The following is a 20004-nucleotide window of genomic DNA, read 5'->3' as shown; positions in this document are numbered from 1 at the left end:
TCCATTGGCTCCCCTGGGCATTTTCCTGTCCAACTCACCACTGAAAGATGTAATTCATTTTGGAAATATTATTAAACTATGCTGCCCTTTTTGTTGTTGAATTCACAGGTGTTGTAGTGATTGTGCTCTAAGCATCCAATCAATTTGATTTCATTTCTTATCATTTAGACTGTGCTGTCTCTGCAAATGAGATCCCTAAAGGGTCTTAAGAAGTCTGTTACTCTTTGCGTGATTATACAATTAGTAAACAGTATCCTAAGCTAAAAACTGAGTCATAAGCTCAACTTATTTCTTGTACATTCAAGATCTAGTTAGAGCAAATTTTCAGAAGAATGATAAGTGGAAACTTTCTTTACCTGGCCCATCATTTGTTCTGTAGACTTAATGACATTCAGTACTATTATACTCACTGCCAGGGCCTTGGGGAAAAAAAGAATATTTATACATTGAGTTATGGCTAGGTGTAGGAGACAAAAAAAAAGATGGGCAAGAAGTCAGACTGTCTAGAACAGAGAAGAATTTGAGACCTTCACTATACATGGATTAATCACAAGAACTAACCACGCAAATCCAAATGGATATTTAGAAATCGGTGAAGCCTCTAACATGTTCTGTGGGAAACGCTATACATTTTCTAATGCATGAGTATGTGCAAAATGGTTATCTAATTTATAAAGGAAGTGTTGACAGAACTTTAGCTTTGGTGTTACAAATGTGCTCCATACTGTGTTTACATGTGAATAACATTTCACATATGTACTCAATATATTTCTTAGATTGGTGTTATATTCAATAACTTAGATGAATGGTTATAATAAGGAATAATAAGCTGCAGTTTTACTAATCTTACCTTAGTTCAGCTTTGGAAACTGCACTACTAGGAAATTGGTCCATGAAAATCTGGCAATATTCATGCTATCAAGCATGAAAACTACCTGGATTTGGATCAGGGACCTTTATTTATAACATTTTATTTAGGATTTATTAGTTTAAAGAAGGAGCTTTGTGTCTCATGGGTTCTTAAATATTAAATAGAGTCAGAAGTCATGTGTTCCCTTCTAATGGCAGCAATAAAAACAAAAACAAAGAAAAAGCAGACAATTTTACATTAATTTAAATTTCCTTATATTATCCAAAGATAACTTGGTGAAGTAATAGCAAACCCTAGAAAATTTTCAGCCATGCCATATAAAGTTGGTTGCAGATGTGAATAAAGTGTTTACAATATAGCTTATAATTAATTAGAAGAAAAGTGTTGATGACTTCATACTAACAAAAAACCACATTGATCCTTTACAAATTGAATAAGCAAACATATATTTATATGTTTTATCTATTTGTTATTCTTATTTTGTATGCTTAAACTGCTTTCTGTCTTTTTTTCATTTTTTTCTCATTTCTAAGTAAAATCATCATTATGGCCTGTTTTTGTCCCTAAATAGTACCTGCAAGTTCAGAATCAGATGGGTTTGCTCTGAGTCAAAATAGTTACAAGGGGAACATCATCATGGTTTATTTTCCCCCCTGTTTTGTTCGGAATTGAATTAGGAAATGAAAGTTTTTAGCAGTTTAATTCACTTCTCCATAAAGTTTATGAAGCAGCAGCAGCTGGTTGAATCCATGACAGAAAAAGCCAACTTCTAGTGGCTAAGCTATTGTTTCAGAATTAAGGGAGAAAACTCATTAGCTGTTAATGAAAACACAGAATAAAAACAAATAGCACAGAAACCCTAGCAAATAATTACCTTACACCTGACACAAAGCTGCTTTATCTTTCTGCTCCAACCCTCAGAAATTCCCAACTTATCACTCTATGGAGCATGAATGAAATTGAGTTTGACTCTAAGGAAAGAACAATAGAGAAATCATCCTCCTTGTAGGCCCCTCAGCATGACATTCAATGGAGAATCTGCCACTGAATATACTAAGGGGTGTATCTAGTACCCAATTCTTATGACACTTAGGATAGAGGAGCAAACGACCAGCTAATAGCAGGTGAACCCTTGATATAGTTCCTCCAGATCTTGTTTAGAAATACAAAAGGAAGGGACTGGAGGTAGTGGATGTGATTAATGGAGATATTGTGTGTTAGTATATATATCTGGATAGAAATATATTGATTCTGAGCAAGTTGCAATGGGAAAGTGTGTCTCTAGTGGCAAGGGGTCTTGCTTGTGAGAAAGCCACTCAGAGCAGATGGAATTCTAAGCCCTAATTGTAGAGCTGCTGAGTGGAAATGTCTGTCACTATATTTTGTGATCATTTATGTCTGATCCCACTGGACTATGGTTGTGGCCACTTGGAACTGCGATTATAAGATCCGTAGATGAAACCAGAGATCACTTGAGATTATGTTTTAAGGAAAAATGATGTTCTAAACTTCAACAAATCCAAAATGACCACAGTAATTGCTGGTTCTTCCATAAAATTTTTCACCCATGCATCTTGAGTAGCTGTAATCATTTTAATTACACGGGAGTGTCTATTTATACAGTGTCACAAGCTTTTTTTCTGTGTGTGCCCAAGGGAGTTGGACCACTTGATAAGACACTGAAAACACTTATAGCAACATTTCCATCACCGGGAACTAATTACACTTGGATGTAAAACATATTTTTAAATGTTTCCCCCTTTGCAACCATTTTTAGTACTGACCTAGGCTCTGTTTTTGCTGCATTGAGTTGGATACCTTTGTCGTATGCTTTATGGAGTCATGGTCTTGCATTTAGCACAGAGGTAGCTGTTAAAAGCCCACCTTGGGTAACTATATTTAGATACCATAGGAATCACATGGAAGTGACTTTTCCATCTGATGTTAGTAAAGATGGATAAGACTTTGGATGAGACTTTAAAAATGGAAGCCCTAAATGTAACTGGATTGGATCCTGGGACAGAAAAAGGAAATTAGTAGAAAAACTGGTGAAATCCAAGTAAAGTCTGTAGTTTAGTTAATAGCAATGTACCAATGCTAATTTCTTGGTTTTGACAAGTATACACTAGTTATGTAAGAAGTTAACATTGGGAAAACTGGTTGAACAGTATATAGGAACTCTTTGTACTGTCTTTGCAATACTTATAATAAATCTAAAACTATTTGAAAATTTAAAAGTTCATTAAAAACAACAACAGGGCTTCCCTGGTGGCGCAGTGGTTGAGAGTCCGCCTGCCGGTGCAGGGGACACGGGTTCGTGCCCCGGTCCGGGAAGATCCCACATGCTGCGGAGCGGCTGGGCCCGTGAGCCATGGCCGCTGAGCCTGCGCGTCCGGAGCCTGTGCTCCACAACGGGAGAGGCCACAACAGTGAGAGGCCCGTGTACCGCAAAAAAAAAAACAACACGAAATAAAACAAAGCCCCTCCTTATTTGCTTAAAAAAAAAAAAAAGCCTGGACTGCTAAAATATGTAAGAGTAAATTTGTCAAATTTTTGAAGCATGCAGAAAACTTTGAGTCTAAGGTGATAGCTGATAAATAATACTCAGTATATCCTACAAGTGTTTAATTTTGCTTGGCAACCCAAACTACTACTTTTTTTAAATGGATTTTGGTTTGGCTCAGAAATTTTAAATTCTTTTAACCTCACAGCTCACTTTTGGGTTACCTGCCAGGCAGTCCATTTAGATTGTCTTGATAAAATAATTTCAGTAGATTTGCAGTGGTGTTAAGTGGGATAGGGAAGGGGGGAGGGAGACGCAAGAGGGAGGGGATATGGGGATATATGTATAGCTGATTCATTTCGTCATACAGCAGAAACTAACACACCATTGTGAAGCAATTATACTCCAATAAAGATGTTTAAAAAAGAAATTTGAGTATGTTAACCCTCCGTTCAGTATTTGAGAATTTTTCTGCTTATAATAGAAATTTCACAGTGGTACTTCAGCAGAACTATAAGCTTTGTGTCTTGATCAAGTAACCTAGTAAAGTAGAGAGCATTTCTTTTGGTTCCAACCAGTGACTGTTGTGTGAGGTTGTTTGTTTTTTTAATTTTACTTTTATTCTCCACAATAAACTCCATGGTTTATTTTTAAAGTCCTATATCTGCAGGTGTTCAACTCAGTTATGGACATCTACCTACCATTGAGCGTATGTAGAAGAGTCTAGATATGATCATCTAATTTATGGAAAGAGAAGGCTACCGTGATTCGCTTTTGATCATTTTATATACTCCCTATCCTTCTAGTTTAATTGTAGGAAATAAACGTTTAAAGTGAGGCAATTCAGATTCTGTGTAGGTTGTTGTTTGGTTTCACTGCTCCCTAGTTGAAATCCAGGGCCAAAACTCTACAGTGTTTACTGGGATTAGCACTGGCGATTTCCTTTGGAAATTAGTATCTGAGATAATATTAAATTCAGTTGAAAATCCTCTTTTCAAGTTTGTGAAATGAACTGAGCAGCTGTTGGTGTCCTTTTATCAGCAGACTGTACCTCTGTTTGGGGGATTTTAAGGAAAGCCATTTGCAGTGCATAGCCTGTTCTTCTGGTTTCTGAATGAGCTAACATCTTCCTTTAAACCTTTTAAAGTATCACAATAGCATGGGCCACTTCTACAAAATATAATCCAGTGTATGTTGAAAACACCCAAAAGAGATTAGCATTGTTTTAATTGCATAACTCGGTATTGTATATATATTGCCTTTCATCGAAGCCATTTTACAGAACAAATATTACCTTCATAGGGCTTTTAGAATTCCTAAGAGCTTGGTTGCATAGGCTGTAAACGAGAATTGTAAAGAGAACTTCCTTAAGATTGCAAAACAAGTAGCGATTGAAATTGGAATAGTGCAGCTTCTAATTTTACTTCTCTTATTTTTCAAAAAAGGAAAGAATATTGACCTTGCTACATTATATTATGTATAGAAGTTTAACCCTTTATGTAATTTATTCTATTTCATTTGGAAATAGAGGCATTCAGGGTAAAGGTTGTAATTAATGGGATATTTATATAGCTATGTTTTCATTTTAAGTGTGATGGAGAAGTTTCTTTCTGTGGCAAAAGTTCTCCTCATTTTAAGCTAACAGTTTCTAAGTTCTAGTTAGTTAGCCGAATGGAAAATTTCCCATCCAGGTAGGTTGGTTCTTGAATTTATTTATGTTTCTCCTGTGTTAATGGATAGTGGCCACGTCCATCAAGTAAAATATACATATTTTTTGGTGAATACCAGAAGGAATCTACAAAGACTTTTATAAAGATGTCAAAAGTACGACCTTTTTTCTTTTTTTGTCCCTCAGGGGGAGACCAAGCTGAAAATTACCTTGGACAGGACAGCTCCGATGATAATCACAGTGGAACTCATGGCCCTTCTCTCACATCAGATGCACCGTTTTTGTCAGATTATCAGGATGAGGGTGAGTGTCATCTTTCTGGCTTTAGGATAACCATACTTTTATGCTTTTTGTCCTGGGGTCTTTGCCTTTGGTCATTTTCAATCCAGCAGCCTTCAGAAGGTTCTCTGTGTTGGTAAACACTAGTTCGCAAAGAACAATTATTTGTTTCATTATGGTGCTGATCCTCCTAGTAATTCAATAGTTCTGAAGTTAATGTACTTAGGGAAACACTAATTCCATATTGGAGCGGGAAGACATCATTATTGATCTTTCTATAAGAACTGTAGCTGACAAGCTAAGAGGGCATTTTAAGATTGCAGAGCCCATTTTACCATTCTTTCAGATTTTTTAGCTTCACTGAGTTTCATGAGAATTAGAGCTTTCATTTAATGATTATTAGTTTATTGATTTATTGTGGATTATTTGAGACCCTTGAGCTTATCATATTATAATAAGATATCATTTTTACCCATGCTTTCACATACCTCTGACCATATTGGTGTTGCTCAAGGGGAAGGGAAAGCCACAAGAACCGTAATGCAAATCTTCCTGGAGCATCAATTTTATTTGAAGATTTGGGAATGGGAAGAGTTAAATAATTCAACCCTTATAAACATTATATTAGAAACAGATTGCTATGTAACAGAGTGGAATGAAAATATATATGAATTTTTAAGATACATGAATATAAAAGTTTTGGCGTGGTGGCTACCAGTTTCTGGCTCAGGCTCAGCTATTCCGGGGGGTGGGAGGTTCACAGGGCCTCTTCTGGCATTTGGCCGCTTGACCAGAAAGTTTGATCATCACTGATACACACTTATCTTATCAAAGTCTCTCTTGTGCCTTTGCAGTGTGGGTGGGGGGGAGGTAGAAATGCTACTAAACTGAATATTAAATTGAAAGCTTATTATTCACTTAGGGATTGGGAGTAAAGTTGGTAAATTATTCCTTATTTTTCTTTATTAGTCTGTGATCTTTCTATTTATTTTTCTTCCAAATTTCCCTCCGACTTTGGCATTTTCCAAGTGTTCGTAATTCCTACCTTCCCTTCTCTTTCTAATTTATCACTAATTCTTATTTCATTTGGCCCTTTCAGTGATTCATATTTTCTCCCTTTCATTGAATTGATAACCACCAAATGAGAACTATGGATTCAGTCACACAGAAACAGTGTATTTTGCTTGAGCTTTGTGTACTAGCACAATTAGTAGTACCCAAGTTTTAGAAATTGGGCCTTAATGTGAGATCTGTATATTGGTTCAGGTAAAAACATTGTTTGGATTGAAAGCTTAATAATTACATTGGTAGCTGATTAATAATTATAGAAAATTAACAGTGCAAAACATTTTAAAAAAATCAACGTTTCATTTGTTTTTGATCAATCTAATGCTTGACAGAATTAGAACAATAGTACCTCATTAATGCATAGGTCACTTATTTGGTATTTCCAACTTTCCCAAACACAGCTGAGAACACAATAAGTAAGCCAGAAAGACCTCTAAGTGAAAATAGATGTTCCTGAGTCCCAGGTTAACATTTATGTACCTTACTCCTGGAAAAGCCTCTGAGGCCCTCACTGGGGATTCCTCTTCTTACAAATGTCTAACCATTACAGTGTTTTGATTTCTCAGACCACACAGTAGAGTGAAGCATCCAATTAGAAGAAAAAGTACTGTAAAGGCATCAATTAACAAATAACATTGAGGAAAGAAACACGAAAACAATTAAAATTTGTTACAGAAAACAAAATCTATAAATAAAACTTTTTTTTTTTTTTTTGGCTGTACTGCATGGCTTGTGAGATCTTAGTTTCCCAACCAGGGATCGAACCTGTGCCCTCAACAGTGAAAGTGTGGAGTTCCAACCACTGGACCACCAGGGAATTCCCACAAAATTTATATAAGAGCTAAAATAACATAGTAGCCTGGGGCCATATTGTAACAGAGAGAGAAATGGCCCGAACTCTCCCCTAAGAGCTCAGTACCTTAATAAGGTAAAACTTTTAGCTAGCCTTTATTGAGCACTTACTATATACGTTGCATTTGTGTTCTAAGTACTTTGCATTTATCATCATTTAATCCTCAGAAGAGCCCTAAGAGGTAGGTATTGGAATTATCCTCAATTTACAGATAAGGAAACTGAGACCTAGGGAAGTTAACTTATCTAAGATCGAATAGCTAGTAAGTAGTGTTACCAGGATTTATGTCTACACAGTCTTGTTCTAGAACCTCTGCTCATAACCACTCTGCTATCCTTACCACTATCCTTATCTGAGTTATCAAAAAAGATGGGGGCTTCCCTGGTGGCGCAGTGGTTGAGAGTCCACCTGCCGATGCAGGGGACATGGGTTCGTGCCCCGGTCTGGGAAGATCCCACATGCCATGTAGCAGCTGGGCCCGTGAGCCATGGCCGCTGAGCCTGCGCGTCCAGAGCCTGTGCTCCACAACGGGAGAGGCCCGCGTACCGAAAAAAAAAAAAAAAAGATGTATTCATATTCCAGATATTTTGGTTAAGACTGTATAGATACACATAGTATGTTTAAAATATTTTCATTAAAAATAGTTGAAATTAAAGAAAGTAATTAGTGTTGAAAGAGGTAAACCTATTACCTGGAAAATTCCATAGTGGAAACTTTGTTCCATAATAGTTCCCCAATAGTATTAATAATAGTAAAATTTTGCTTAATAGATTTTTATTTTCAGTTCTGTGCATACAAGTTAACAGAATTCCCAAAGTGACACTGTCAATGGTAGAGGTAGGAATAGACTTGATTGTGTTAAAAATTTGACTGTAGGATGATGAGATAATGTTTAAATATGAGTTGCTGCAAAGCATTGAATCTAGCACAGTGCCTGATGCATAATAGGCACAATAGATGTTTGTTCCCTTCCCCTGAAAAATAAAGATATGTACATTTCCTGTGAAATTAAAGAGAAGCTTATAAAGATGTTAAAATTTTAAGTAAACTTTATATCCTATTTAACTAGTTTGCACCATTATGGAGAACAGTAATACTTGATATGCTATTTATTCATTATTTTAACAAATACTTATTTAGAGATTATAAGGTAATAGCAAGGCACTGTGCTAAGCTGTTAGTGAAATAGGCAGTAAAAAGTCAAACACAGTCCCTGCCCTCATGGAGCTGTCCGTCTCATTGGGAAAACACACTATTAACAAGTTGACAAATGGACAAATATAAAGTCAGTGTCTTCACTTGCTGATGAGACAGCTAGGGTGATCCTTTAGGAAGAAAAGATTTTTCTAAAATTTTCTTTGTGGTGACATTATTTTAGACTTCTGGAATTTTTATTTTTATTATAAAAATGAAAGGCCACTGTTAAAATATTTCAGCTTTGTTGCTTTCTACCTCTAGCCAGAGCAGTGTCCTAAACGAACAGCAATGCAAGGACACACAGTCTGACCCATTTGCCCATAACTCCAGTGATGAGAAGCAGTAACCATGGTACATGTCGTGTTTGGGTCACGCTTTTGTGAAAACTACAAAGAGCTCTAGAAGAATATAGAAACCTGGCCAGGTGCACTGCATAAAATAAAAACCAAGGTTACAGGCTAAACCATGCATAAAAATGAGAGCATGTTGCTACCTAATCACAATTCCTTCTCTGCTTCCTTAGTAAGTGCTGTCAGTCTCAGAATGTCAGGCTATAGCCTATGGAGAGACACCTACAAATAAGAGCATAACCCCATCATTAGGAGTGAAAACTTGCTAACAAGTAATAATATTTAGATTTATAGACTTAGGAAGGCATTGTTTCTACCATATTGGAGGAAAAAAATTTAGTATGAAACATTCAGTACAATAACTGTACAAAAGCCAGCTAACTATGAAGCTCAAGATCTGATTGCTTTCATCGTCCAAAATGTACAATACATTTTAATGTGCCTATAAATTTATTTCATTAGTATTAAGAAGAACCCCCATGTACATACAGTTTTTAAAGATGGGTTAGGGAAAATGATTGTCCTATAAAAGGGTATAGTAACTCCTTCTCGAAGAAAAGGAAAAAATAAAATTATTTTATAAGGGAAGAAACCTAAAACCTATAATATTGTATTATGTATCATGTATTATTACATTCTAATTAAAGAAAAGGTAATGAATGGTATTGGGCAGATATGTCTGGGAAGAAGTGAGAAAGAATGTTTTTATAATTTATTTTTACATCGGGATGTTTAAAGATTAGAAAACGTTCTTATTCTCCAGCAAAATAAAAAAATAGAATTGGAAAAGTAAAGACTTGTGATAAGTGAAGAGCCTTTATTGACCAATTTATTAAATGCTACTTGATTTAAAAGAAATTTTAGACCTGTTAATGTACCAGTAGTTGCCATTTTCAACTCCGTGCCTTTTCTGAAAGATACATTAAAAAACATAGAATATTTTGAGAATAAAGAGAATCAGTTTTTTATGGCTTTATTTTTAGCACTTTTTAAAAACATTTCTCTGCTTTCAACTTGGTTTTGAAATAGAAGTCAGTTTTGGATTTAATATTATGAATAACAGACTAGCTTTTGTTGATCGTTGTGTGTTTTATTTCTATAATAATAAAAACAGGAATAAGAAATTATTTTAATATCTTCTCTGAGGGAAAGAAGAATATATTTTAAACAAAACTTTTATTATTGCGAAATTAAAATGAAAGTTTAATTTATTGGTTAGATTTTTGTGGCTGGAATTCATGCTTGTCTTAAGTTTCTTTGCACCAAAATTAGGATCTTAGAGTCTGAGAGCTGGAAAAGATGATGGTCATCTAGTAACAGGAACAATTCATTGAGCACTTACTATGCTGTACTAAGTGCTTTTCGTGGATTATCTCATTTAATTCTCAAACCAACTCAGAGAGGAAGGAACTGTTATCCCCATTTTACAGATAAAGAAATTAAATGAATTGGCAAGGATGGCATGCCTAATCTATGGGAGGTAGTGGGTGGGGGTAGGATTCCAGTAGATTCCAAAGCTGCTGCTTTTTGAAGACCTCTGATTAGCTGGTTGTTTGACTTCTGAAACACCCACTCTTATGGGCTTTATGTATCATTCTCTTATTGCTTTTATTTCACCGAATATAATGTTTATTTAAAAATAAATGTGTTCAAAGGTAATTATCCTCTAAAAACTGCTTTAACGGCATCGTGCAAAATTTGATATGTACTAATTTCATTATAATTCATAATTCCATTCTAAGTATTTTGTCATTTCTTTTGATATCCTTTTTAACCTATGTGTTATTTAGAAGGGTTTTTGTGTGTTTCTTCCTGGTTTTTGTTTTGATTTGTTTTGTTTTAGTTTCTAGGGATTTCTTAATCTGCTTTTTTTATTTTTATTTTTCTATTTTTATTATGTAAGAGCCTAAAAACATAATATATACTATTTATATTCTTTAGACTTTATTGAGACTTCTTTTGTCGCCTAGTAATAGTTTGTGCTTATGTGCTATGTGCATCCTGAAGCATTCATTGAATACACTCTTAACTATTTCTATACTTGTAAATAATGTTCTTCAGATCTTTTGTATCCTAGCTTTCCTTTTATCTGCTGGAAAGCTTGTGTTAAAATTTCCAATTATAGTTGTAGATTTATCCATTTTTTCCCTGTTTTGTTTTACATTCTCAAGGTCATGTTTTAGATACTTATAAAGAGGTCTAATTATTTTAAAAGGTTTCCTCTTATTGAGCTGAAATCCTATCCCTAGAACTTCTTCTAATTAAGCTAGTTTTGCCATCTAAGTCTACTCATAGCACCCCTGATAGAGTTTGTATTCAATGAGGATAAAAAATGTTTGTTCACAAGCCAGTTTGAGACCCCATTGCTATGAGTTGTGTATAAGGCCTGATTTTACTGTATAAAGTATATTGTTTCACAGAATAAATAAACTGTACTTCTTACAATGTTTACAGAGGTATGTGAATTAATGGTGCAGTGATTAGTAGTAAGTGACCTCTCTGATCAGGTAAACCATAGGCTGAATGCTGCTGACAGCTTTGGAGGAAAATGCGTGTGTTTTATGGCTGCTTTACTTGGAATGTTAAAAACCTATTGCAGGCTCAGTCATTGGTACCCTGGTAGGTTGAAAGAGTTAATGGCTTAAAAACAGCAAGCCATTTGCTTCCTTCTCACTGACAGGGTCAAGCCCATTACTTTCTTCGTGTGTATTTTTCTTAAATTACACAAACTATATGAACATATTTAGAGTTGTTAATTCCTTTTTATTCTATTATATGGAGATAATGAAAGTGACTCAGATAGTCCCTCTCCATATATGATTATATAAATAAACATACATACATTCAAACAAGCATTTATCTCATTTTCTTTTTATTCTTCAGACACTTGCTTTCATCTTTGTTGCGTGCAGGTATATTTTTCTTTAATAAAGGCACATGACTCCTGTCACCCCTAACAGAAGTTATATCCATGTGTTTAGAGTACACACTGTGGAACACAAAACTGATTTCCATGTCTGTGTTTTGAGGGCCAAAGAACAAATTCCTACTGTAAAACACATACTTTCATGAGCATGGTAGATTTCTGAACAAGTTTCTGTTGGCTCCAGGTGAGTCCATCAGATTTCAGATCATTGGGAGAAATTAAGGACTCAATGGTGAGTTAACTGTGATAAGGGTAAGTAAGCTGTCACTCAGGATTGCAGTGGCCTCCTTCATGAAGATAAATGTCTTATTAGATCTAAGACATCATGTCGTTTATATAGTCTGGTATAAATCACAGATGAAGATGACAAACTAGGTATCAAAGTTGACAGTAATTTATATAACTTAAACAAATGATTACCAAGGATTATACATGTTTTGTGAAGAATAAGAAAACAATAACAATTATCTGTCTATGAACTACCCATTTTTCATTCTTCAGCCCAGCATGTTGGGCTGTTGGTGCGTGTTTAAACTCTAATGTTCTGTCCAGTGCTCAGTAAAGCACTCTCACATGTGTTGATGGTTGGATATCTTACATAATGCTTCTTTCACTAGGAAAAACTCCTTGCAAATTTAACCCATGTTTTAACATTAAAACCATGGCATTTTAGGGATGGAAGAGACTTGGTAATCACCTGATCTAATTTCTGTTTTACCAAAGAGGAAACTACATTTTTAAAAAGGCTGAGTGCCTGGTCTTATGGTCAGCAAGACAGAACCAGTACAGAAACCAAGACCTGGCTGTGGCCTCCCCTGACCCATACTATGTACCTTCCCTCCCCTGCATGATCTCAGCATGCTTTTCAGTGCAGACCCAAATAGCTTTGCCTGACTATGGGCCTTAAGCTATTTCTCACAAGTTTCAGTTAAGTCCTTCAGACATGTGTGTCTCTCTGGCCTATGTATGTTCTTATCTTCTTCCCAGGATGATTTGGAAGCACTGTATTTTATAAAGAATTTCAAAGGGCTCCAAGGGCTCCATAAAGCTAACAATTATAACTGTGAACAGCATACAATTAGTTTTTGAATTGACACAGAACTAATTCATTATCTTTTTTGGCCTTTTTGTCCATGTTATAGATTTTAATATACTGCCAATGAAGAGTTAGTTATTGAATACCTATATTGAATACCTTTATTCAATCATGAGTTTAGAGGCTGTGTGGAGGATACAAAAAGAAATAAGATATGATTCCTTTCCTTAGTGAGCAAATAATCTAGCTGAAGAGAGAAGACTAGACACCCCCACTATAAAGTATATGGTACATAATCACAAGGGCTGATTTTCAGGGACAGAGTTTTCAGAAAAAAAAAAAACTGGTTGGACTTGCAGTGGTTTGGAAGAAAGTCAAGATAAGATTTGGCCTGTGCTGTAGCCAAAGTGTTTTTAGAAATCTTTTCCAGACTGGGAATATGAGCAAAAGTCCATTCTTTGAAAGGTCAAACAGTTTTTGAGCTTCCACTATAATTAGTAGTGAAGTAACAGTGGCCATCTTTAAATGCAAATAGTTGATTTTTAAGTGAGTGATTTGGCTGATGAGATTACGCTTTTTCATATTGCCTCAAGTATTCTTTGTTTCTCTCCAAATTCTAAACTAGTCAGTGAGTGTAATGGTAATATGAAAGCCCTAGAATATGATTACTGAAGTTGTTAGTGTGGTCATTACAGTGGTGGTAAAATGATATACAGTGTTTTGGTTGCTAATGTAGTATATTTATCTGATTGATATATAAATGAGTCAGAGGCAGATCATCCTTCTTCAAGCCCCAAAGCCACTGACCATTTTTATCTCAAAGTTTAATATTCACTTAAATGTGAAGGAATTTTGTTTAAGCATAAAACTTTCAGGCCAAGTATATAGATACATATACTTAATTTATATAAGTATAAATTTATACTTAATATATATTATGCTTTATATATATATATATATTTTTTTTTTTAGCCATTTCTTCATGCTTTGGTGATCTTTGTTTTTCTACTAGCCATAAATTCTTTTGCTTTATCATAGAACTCTGACTTTTCAAGTAAAAACTAAATGTTAGTAATGCTGTTTAAAACAATGCTGAAACCTGTTAATCTAGAATATTATTGTCTACTAGGGGAAGATTGTTGAATTCACAAGCTATAATTACACTTATGGTCTACACTGACTTTCTGACTTTGAGTGACAGTCTTTTTTATGTTAGGTCCTAAGTAGCTTTAACCCAGATACATTAGCCTAGTGGGAAAGAAAGATTATACAAAGTGGTTTCTCTGGCTTGTAAAATTGGGATTTATAGGGGAGTTGTTCCTTCATGGAAAGTTTTCACTTATAGAAGCCTTTAGCCAATTATTTGCAGACCCATTTCTATGAGCTGTTAGGATATAGCTTATATGGTATGGTATATTTTAATGGAATGCTCTAAGAAATAAACATCATTGTCATAGTTAATTTTGTAATTACGTTATTTCATAATAATACTCCAGATTTTGTTTTAATCAAAAAAGCATAGCGTTGGGGCTTCCCTGGTGGCGCGGTGATTGAGAGTTCGCCTGCCAATGCAGGGGAACACGGGTTCGTGCCCCAGTCCGGGAAGATCCCACGTGCCGCGGAGCGGCTGGGCCCGTGAGCCATGGCCACTGAGCCTGCGCGTCCGGAGCCTGTGCTCCGCAATGGGAGAGGCCACAACAGTGAGAGGCCCGCGTACCGCAAAAAAAAAAAAAAAGCATAGGGTTAACTGGGATCATGAGTGCTCCTTTCTACAAATGACCATTATCATCATTGTAAGACATTTATGAATGCCCAAGAACATAGTTGGGCCTAGAGGTTGTCACAGTTTAGGGAAAAAAATCACTTGAGTTATCTAATCTAGCCCTTCTGATGAATTCACATCATTCTTACTAATATCTCATTTAATTAATTATCAAATATAGCCATTATGCTCTGTATTCTTCCTTTGCAGGACATATTTCCCACCCAACTATTATTACTAATTTATTCTTCATGTCTAACCTAAACTTTTCCTTCCTTAGTTTCAGGCCGTTGCTCTTTTCTGTACCATCTTCCGAGACTGAATAATTCCCCTAATTCATTTATATTGTTACCTTTAGAAGGTACTTAAAGACTGTGAACATTCATCCCCAGAGTCTTCACTTTTCCAAACTACATAAATTTCAGTTCCCTTGATCCTTACTTCACTTTGCCCCTGTAATACTCTCCAATCTTGGGGCATTTTATCACATTCCTTGATATTTTCCATTTCCAGGGCATCACCTAACCAAGAAAGCTGCCTTTTGGGGAGGGAACCACTAAAGTGTAAAATCTCATATAAACCACTTGGAAGATGCCTAAGTGTTTATTTGATGTTGGTGTTGGTGATCATCTGGTGGGCATGCCAGTGTAGTGCTTGCTTTGGCATATGTTGGGATATATGTGTATTTTAATGCCTTAATGTATCATGGCCTGTTGTAATTGAATGTCTTATAAAGTAGCAGTTAAAAGGGTTTTATAGACCTTAGAAGAGATTAGAATTCTCTAGCGCCCTCTTGTGGTAAAAGAAAATACAACTTTTGAGCTTTTCTGGATTGTTTTGTTGTAGTTGACTTCCAAGGCTAAGATACATAAGTTCTCAACATGGGAGCATATGGAATGAATCCAAGAATTTAAAAATTATATACTATTACATATAAAAATTATATACATACATATATATATATATATATATCCAAGAACATACTCACACTCAGATCTGAGAAGATACTGTTCTTTTATTAAGGCCCTAAAACCTAAAAGATATTACTTTCTTACAACTATCATTTCAGTATATTCTTATTACACAAGTCAGGAGGAGGACAAATAAAACCATAATCTTAAGGGGTTTATATTCCTAAATAGGTAAATGAGGGAGGCTTGAATATGAATTTTAAACCAAATTTACAGGTATTTTTTTCTTTGCCATTAAATATGGATATTGTTAGCATTTCTAACAGATATCCTATATCTCCTATAACAAATTAATTTTACCAGCTTTGTAATTTATTATTGTAACATGCCTTCTATGAATTTCAGATATATATAAATGTCTAGTAAATAGCAAACAGATGAAGGGAAGACTGAACTGGTATGCAAATGAGTTCATGCGTATTGCCTATGGAAAAAATTTCTACATGTAGCACAAAATTATGTTTGTTTTTCTAGGAGGTCACTAAAAGTAACACTTCTGTTCTGCCTTGGAATAGTTGGTCTACAGACAAGAACCAGTGAAGAGTTGCTATTAATATACCTTACATGGCAATCCAGGAGGTGAAAAGATTAAAATTAGACACTGCCCCTCAGTAGTTTTTTTTTAAAGCTACTCGAAAAACTTGAGTAATGGTTAAGGTAGGCTGCCTTTATGCTCAAGCCACAGTCTAATGAAAAACATGGGGTCCTATTTAGCAGTTCTGAGAACTTAGAAATAAATTTGAGACCACGCTTTGTTAATATTAAATTTTTTAGAAGAGAATATTTAATATTATGCTAATTGAGGAAGTACAAGAGAAGAATGCCATAGACATAGCAGGACAAAATGAAAAGGGGTTGGTCACAGCTGAAATAAGTGAGAATAGCATAATGATTTAAATATTAAATAGGAAACTGGTAGTTTTGACTGATTGTCTTTTTTCTCCCCCGCTTGAAGAGATGATATTGGTTATTTTTTTTCAAATAGGGAAATTAGTTCACTTTATGTGCTTCTCCCTTAAGACGTATGAATAAAATTTTATTCTCAGCTATTTATTAATTTTTAGTATTGGTACTCCTCTGAACACCTGAAGACAAAATTTAACAAACCTAAAGATGAAATCCCTTAATAACAAAGCATTTATGGATCTTTATAGGAAGAGTCTATCTTTTCCACTTTTTACAAAACAATAATTTGACATAAAATTTTTGAGATTTATCTGTAATCAGGTTCGGTGATCTTATACACCCGTGTTGCCTGATCTGTGTCAGGTTTCTCAGGCAACTGCTGGATCTGATTTTTTTTCATGTTAAGGCTGTACTTTTCACGAGATAGACTAAATTGTGGACTTTCTTAAAAACTTTGGAACATTCTTATGTGAGTAGAGATGCGGAAAATGGCCCTTAGTTATACGTGTGTATTTCAATTGATTTGGTCATCAAAAAATTGCGACTGATCTTGGATACACATTCTTTGACTATTGATTTAAAATTAAGCATATATACTTTCACAGAGCTCAAGTGTACCTTTCTTACTTTGAGGTAAGTCTTTACTTGGCTATTGGAAAAAGATTCATTTTAGAAAAATTGTTTATGAACTCAGATTTATTAATCAGTTAAAGATTTTTATTCTTTCTTTTAGCATTAAAATTAGGGAGATTAAAGTGACCAATTTCTTGGATAGTTACAGTTAATAACATTAGAATATAGAAACTGTTTGCAAATATTTGACTTCGTAGCTATAGGGAGGTGTCAGAGGGTTTGCTGGAGTGTCATGGTCATTGTCAAAGTGTAGGATAGAAGAGATTTTCCTAGAAAGCCACATCTGAGTTCTTGTTAAGTGTCCTACTATAAATAATTATTATTTTCCTTATCATATCATTAAAGCTGAAAGTAAGACAGATTACATATTTCTTCCTTGCTTTTTCACTCTGTATGTGCAAGTGCCTTGAGCTGCAAAGAAAAATTTCCTAAGGAACACTAGGGCAACTCAAGGAGCTCGTCATGTGAAATCCTTTGCACGTTTGTTTCTTCAAGAATAACAAATTTATTTAAATTTGGTAGTGTTGTTTTTAAGCGTTTCTCCCTTCATTTGGAATTCTTTAAAATTCCCTTTTGATTTAGGATGAGACATAAAAAGGAGCCAAAGAAACTTCTTACTGTCTTTTTCACTTGTTCAAATCCTGCTTTTCAAAAAACCAACTTCTCACTGCTTTTATATTTTTTTCCATGGATAGATTATCAAATTATAATTTAACTCTAAATATATATTAACTTTTTAAAAGGTATGTTTCGTTTAGTGTTACGAGACAATATATATAGCTTGTCTTACCAGTGGAAAAACATTTTACAGCTATATAAGAAGTCCCAGCTTTATCTAAATGAGAGAGAAAGGTACATGCATGAATAATGACTTTGCATATCGGGTGCAAAGAAACTTAGAACAAATGTTGGAAAGGTCGATATTAATTCCAGTTTAGTTAGGAAGGCTAGGTTACTCCACTAAATATACATAGTAAAACTAAATGCAGACTAACTTGCAAAGGTACATAAATTTATAAACTTAGGATGTTTACATTTTATATCTGATGGTGGCCTTCCTTCAGCATTTTTGTTGTTTCTTATACTCTTTTTGTTTGTTTTAAGAAGTTAGTTAAGGAAAAATTGCTGGAATTGCAGAAGTAAATTCTAACAGTTGAGTTAGTAATTACAGCGCATTTTACAGTTCCTTATGATTGTTACTAGTGTTGCTGTTATAACAGGTACAGTATGAATCACTGTGCAGAGTGTTGCAGGGATCCTGGTCTAAGCGCTACAGAGGCCAGACCTAGGTAAAAACTTTCACAACTTTAAGTTTACTTTTCCTACGTGGAATAGGCAAAAACTGAGTTCTGATTTAGTTATAATGTTCTTTAAACTCTTACCCAAGTTATCACTGACAACAATTCTAACATATTCCGTTTTTCAGTCCAAATGATATAAGACCATATTGAGTATGATTTTCAATATATGGCAAAGGTATAAAATTAAAAAGAGGTTTCCATAAAATTTTTTGCACACTCTGCTAAATGAATTATTGAACTTCCAATAAAGACTTTTTTTAAACTCTAAAAAGCAGTATGGGTTTTATTTTTCCCTCAATCCTTTCAGCTCTCATAAATGTCCCCATGAAAGCTATATCCACAGGGTTAGAAAAGAATATATTCTATAATATTTACCCGATCAGGAAGATTTTTAAAATGTGGCATCTCAGTGTGAGATATTGACTGAGGGGGCTGGCAGGTTTACTGGCCTGGCAGATACAGCAGGTTAGCAGTAAATCCATGTGGTAAAAAACCCCTGAGAAGTTTTTGATTAAGAAAATTTTACTATCCTTTTAAAATGAAATATGCTGGTCATTTTTTAAGTGATAAAAGCAGATATTTTATGTTGTTGTCTGAGTCAGATTCTGAAATATATTTTAATGAGTTTGTTGTATGAAAGTTCCTGGATTTCTAAGATCTAACTTAAATTATCAGTCCATAGTCCAGCATATCCAGATAACATGTAAAAAGAAATGATAAAAATAAGCTTATTCAGCAAAAATAAAAATAAAATTTTACATCTAAAGCTAGAAAACCTGCATTCAGACAAGAGTTAATATTGTTATTCTTTTATAAATGTTATCGGTGACTTAGAGATGTAATAATATTCTGAACTCTGCTTAATGGTGAAATTAAAGAAAAATATTTAAAATAACAAATGTAATTTAAAATATTTGTAGTTTCTAAGAGCAAACTAAAATTATGAGGTAGTTCTTTTAGTGCATTACAGGTTACATTTCTACTTAGAGTCAATGAGAGCAATAATTAATTTAAAACATAATGTGACGAGACTCTGTTAAGTGATAAACAATTTTTTTGGGAAGATAAATTTAGAAATAATATTTTATATAGAAGTTCACAATTAAAGTTTATAATTTATTGAGAATTAAATTTTGAGGATGGTGCCTGCTCCCTCGAAAAGCCACATGCTCAATGACTATATTATCTCCCTCCTCAGATGTTTCATTAACAAGTTCTTGAATTTTACATAAAAGCTAGTGTTTACAAAAATAAACTCAAAATGGATTAAAGACCTAACTGTAAGGCCAGACACAATAAAACTCTTAGAGGAAAACATAAGCAGAACACTCTATGACATAAATCACAGCAAGATCCTTTTTGACCCACCTCCTAGAGAAATGGAAATAAAAACAAAAATAAACAAATGGGACCTAATGAAACTTAAAAGCTTTTGCACAGCAAAGGAAACCATAAACAAGATGAAAAGACAGCCCTCAGAATGGGAGAAAATATTTGCAAATGAAGCAACTGACAAAAGATTAATCTCCAAAATATACAAGCAGCTCATGCAGCTCAATATCAAAAAAACAAACATCCCAATCCAAAAATGAGCAGAAGACCTAAATAGACATTTCTCCAAAGAAGATATACAGATTGCCAACAAACACATGAAAAGACGCTCAACGTCACTAATCATT

At 34.5% G+C, this 20004-nt stretch overlaps 1 protein-coding gene across 1 annotated transcript in view; it reads left to right on the top strand.

The window, feature by feature from the left end:
- SKAP1 (src kinase associated phosphoprotein 1) overlaps positions 1–20004 on the top strand; it is a 283028-nt gene that overhangs the window by 72257 nt on the left and 190767 nt on the right. The window contains exon 4 of the mRNA XM_012537805.2: positions 5230–5346. Within this exon, the coding sequence (XP_012393259.1) occupies positions 5230–5346 (117 nt within the window). The remainder of the gene's footprint in view (positions 1–5229; positions 5347–20004) is intronic.

The sequence above is a fragment of the Orcinus orca genome, chromosome 19 (assembly GCF_937001465.1).
Source record: "Orcinus orca chromosome 19, mOrcOrc1.1, whole genome shotgun sequence".
NCBI classification, from domain to species: domain Eukaryota; kingdom Metazoa; phylum Chordata; class Mammalia; order Artiodactyla; family Delphinidae; genus Orcinus; species Orcinus orca.
Note: the sequence above shows the minus strand (reverse complement) of the source record. Positions and strands in the feature narration are given on the sequence as shown.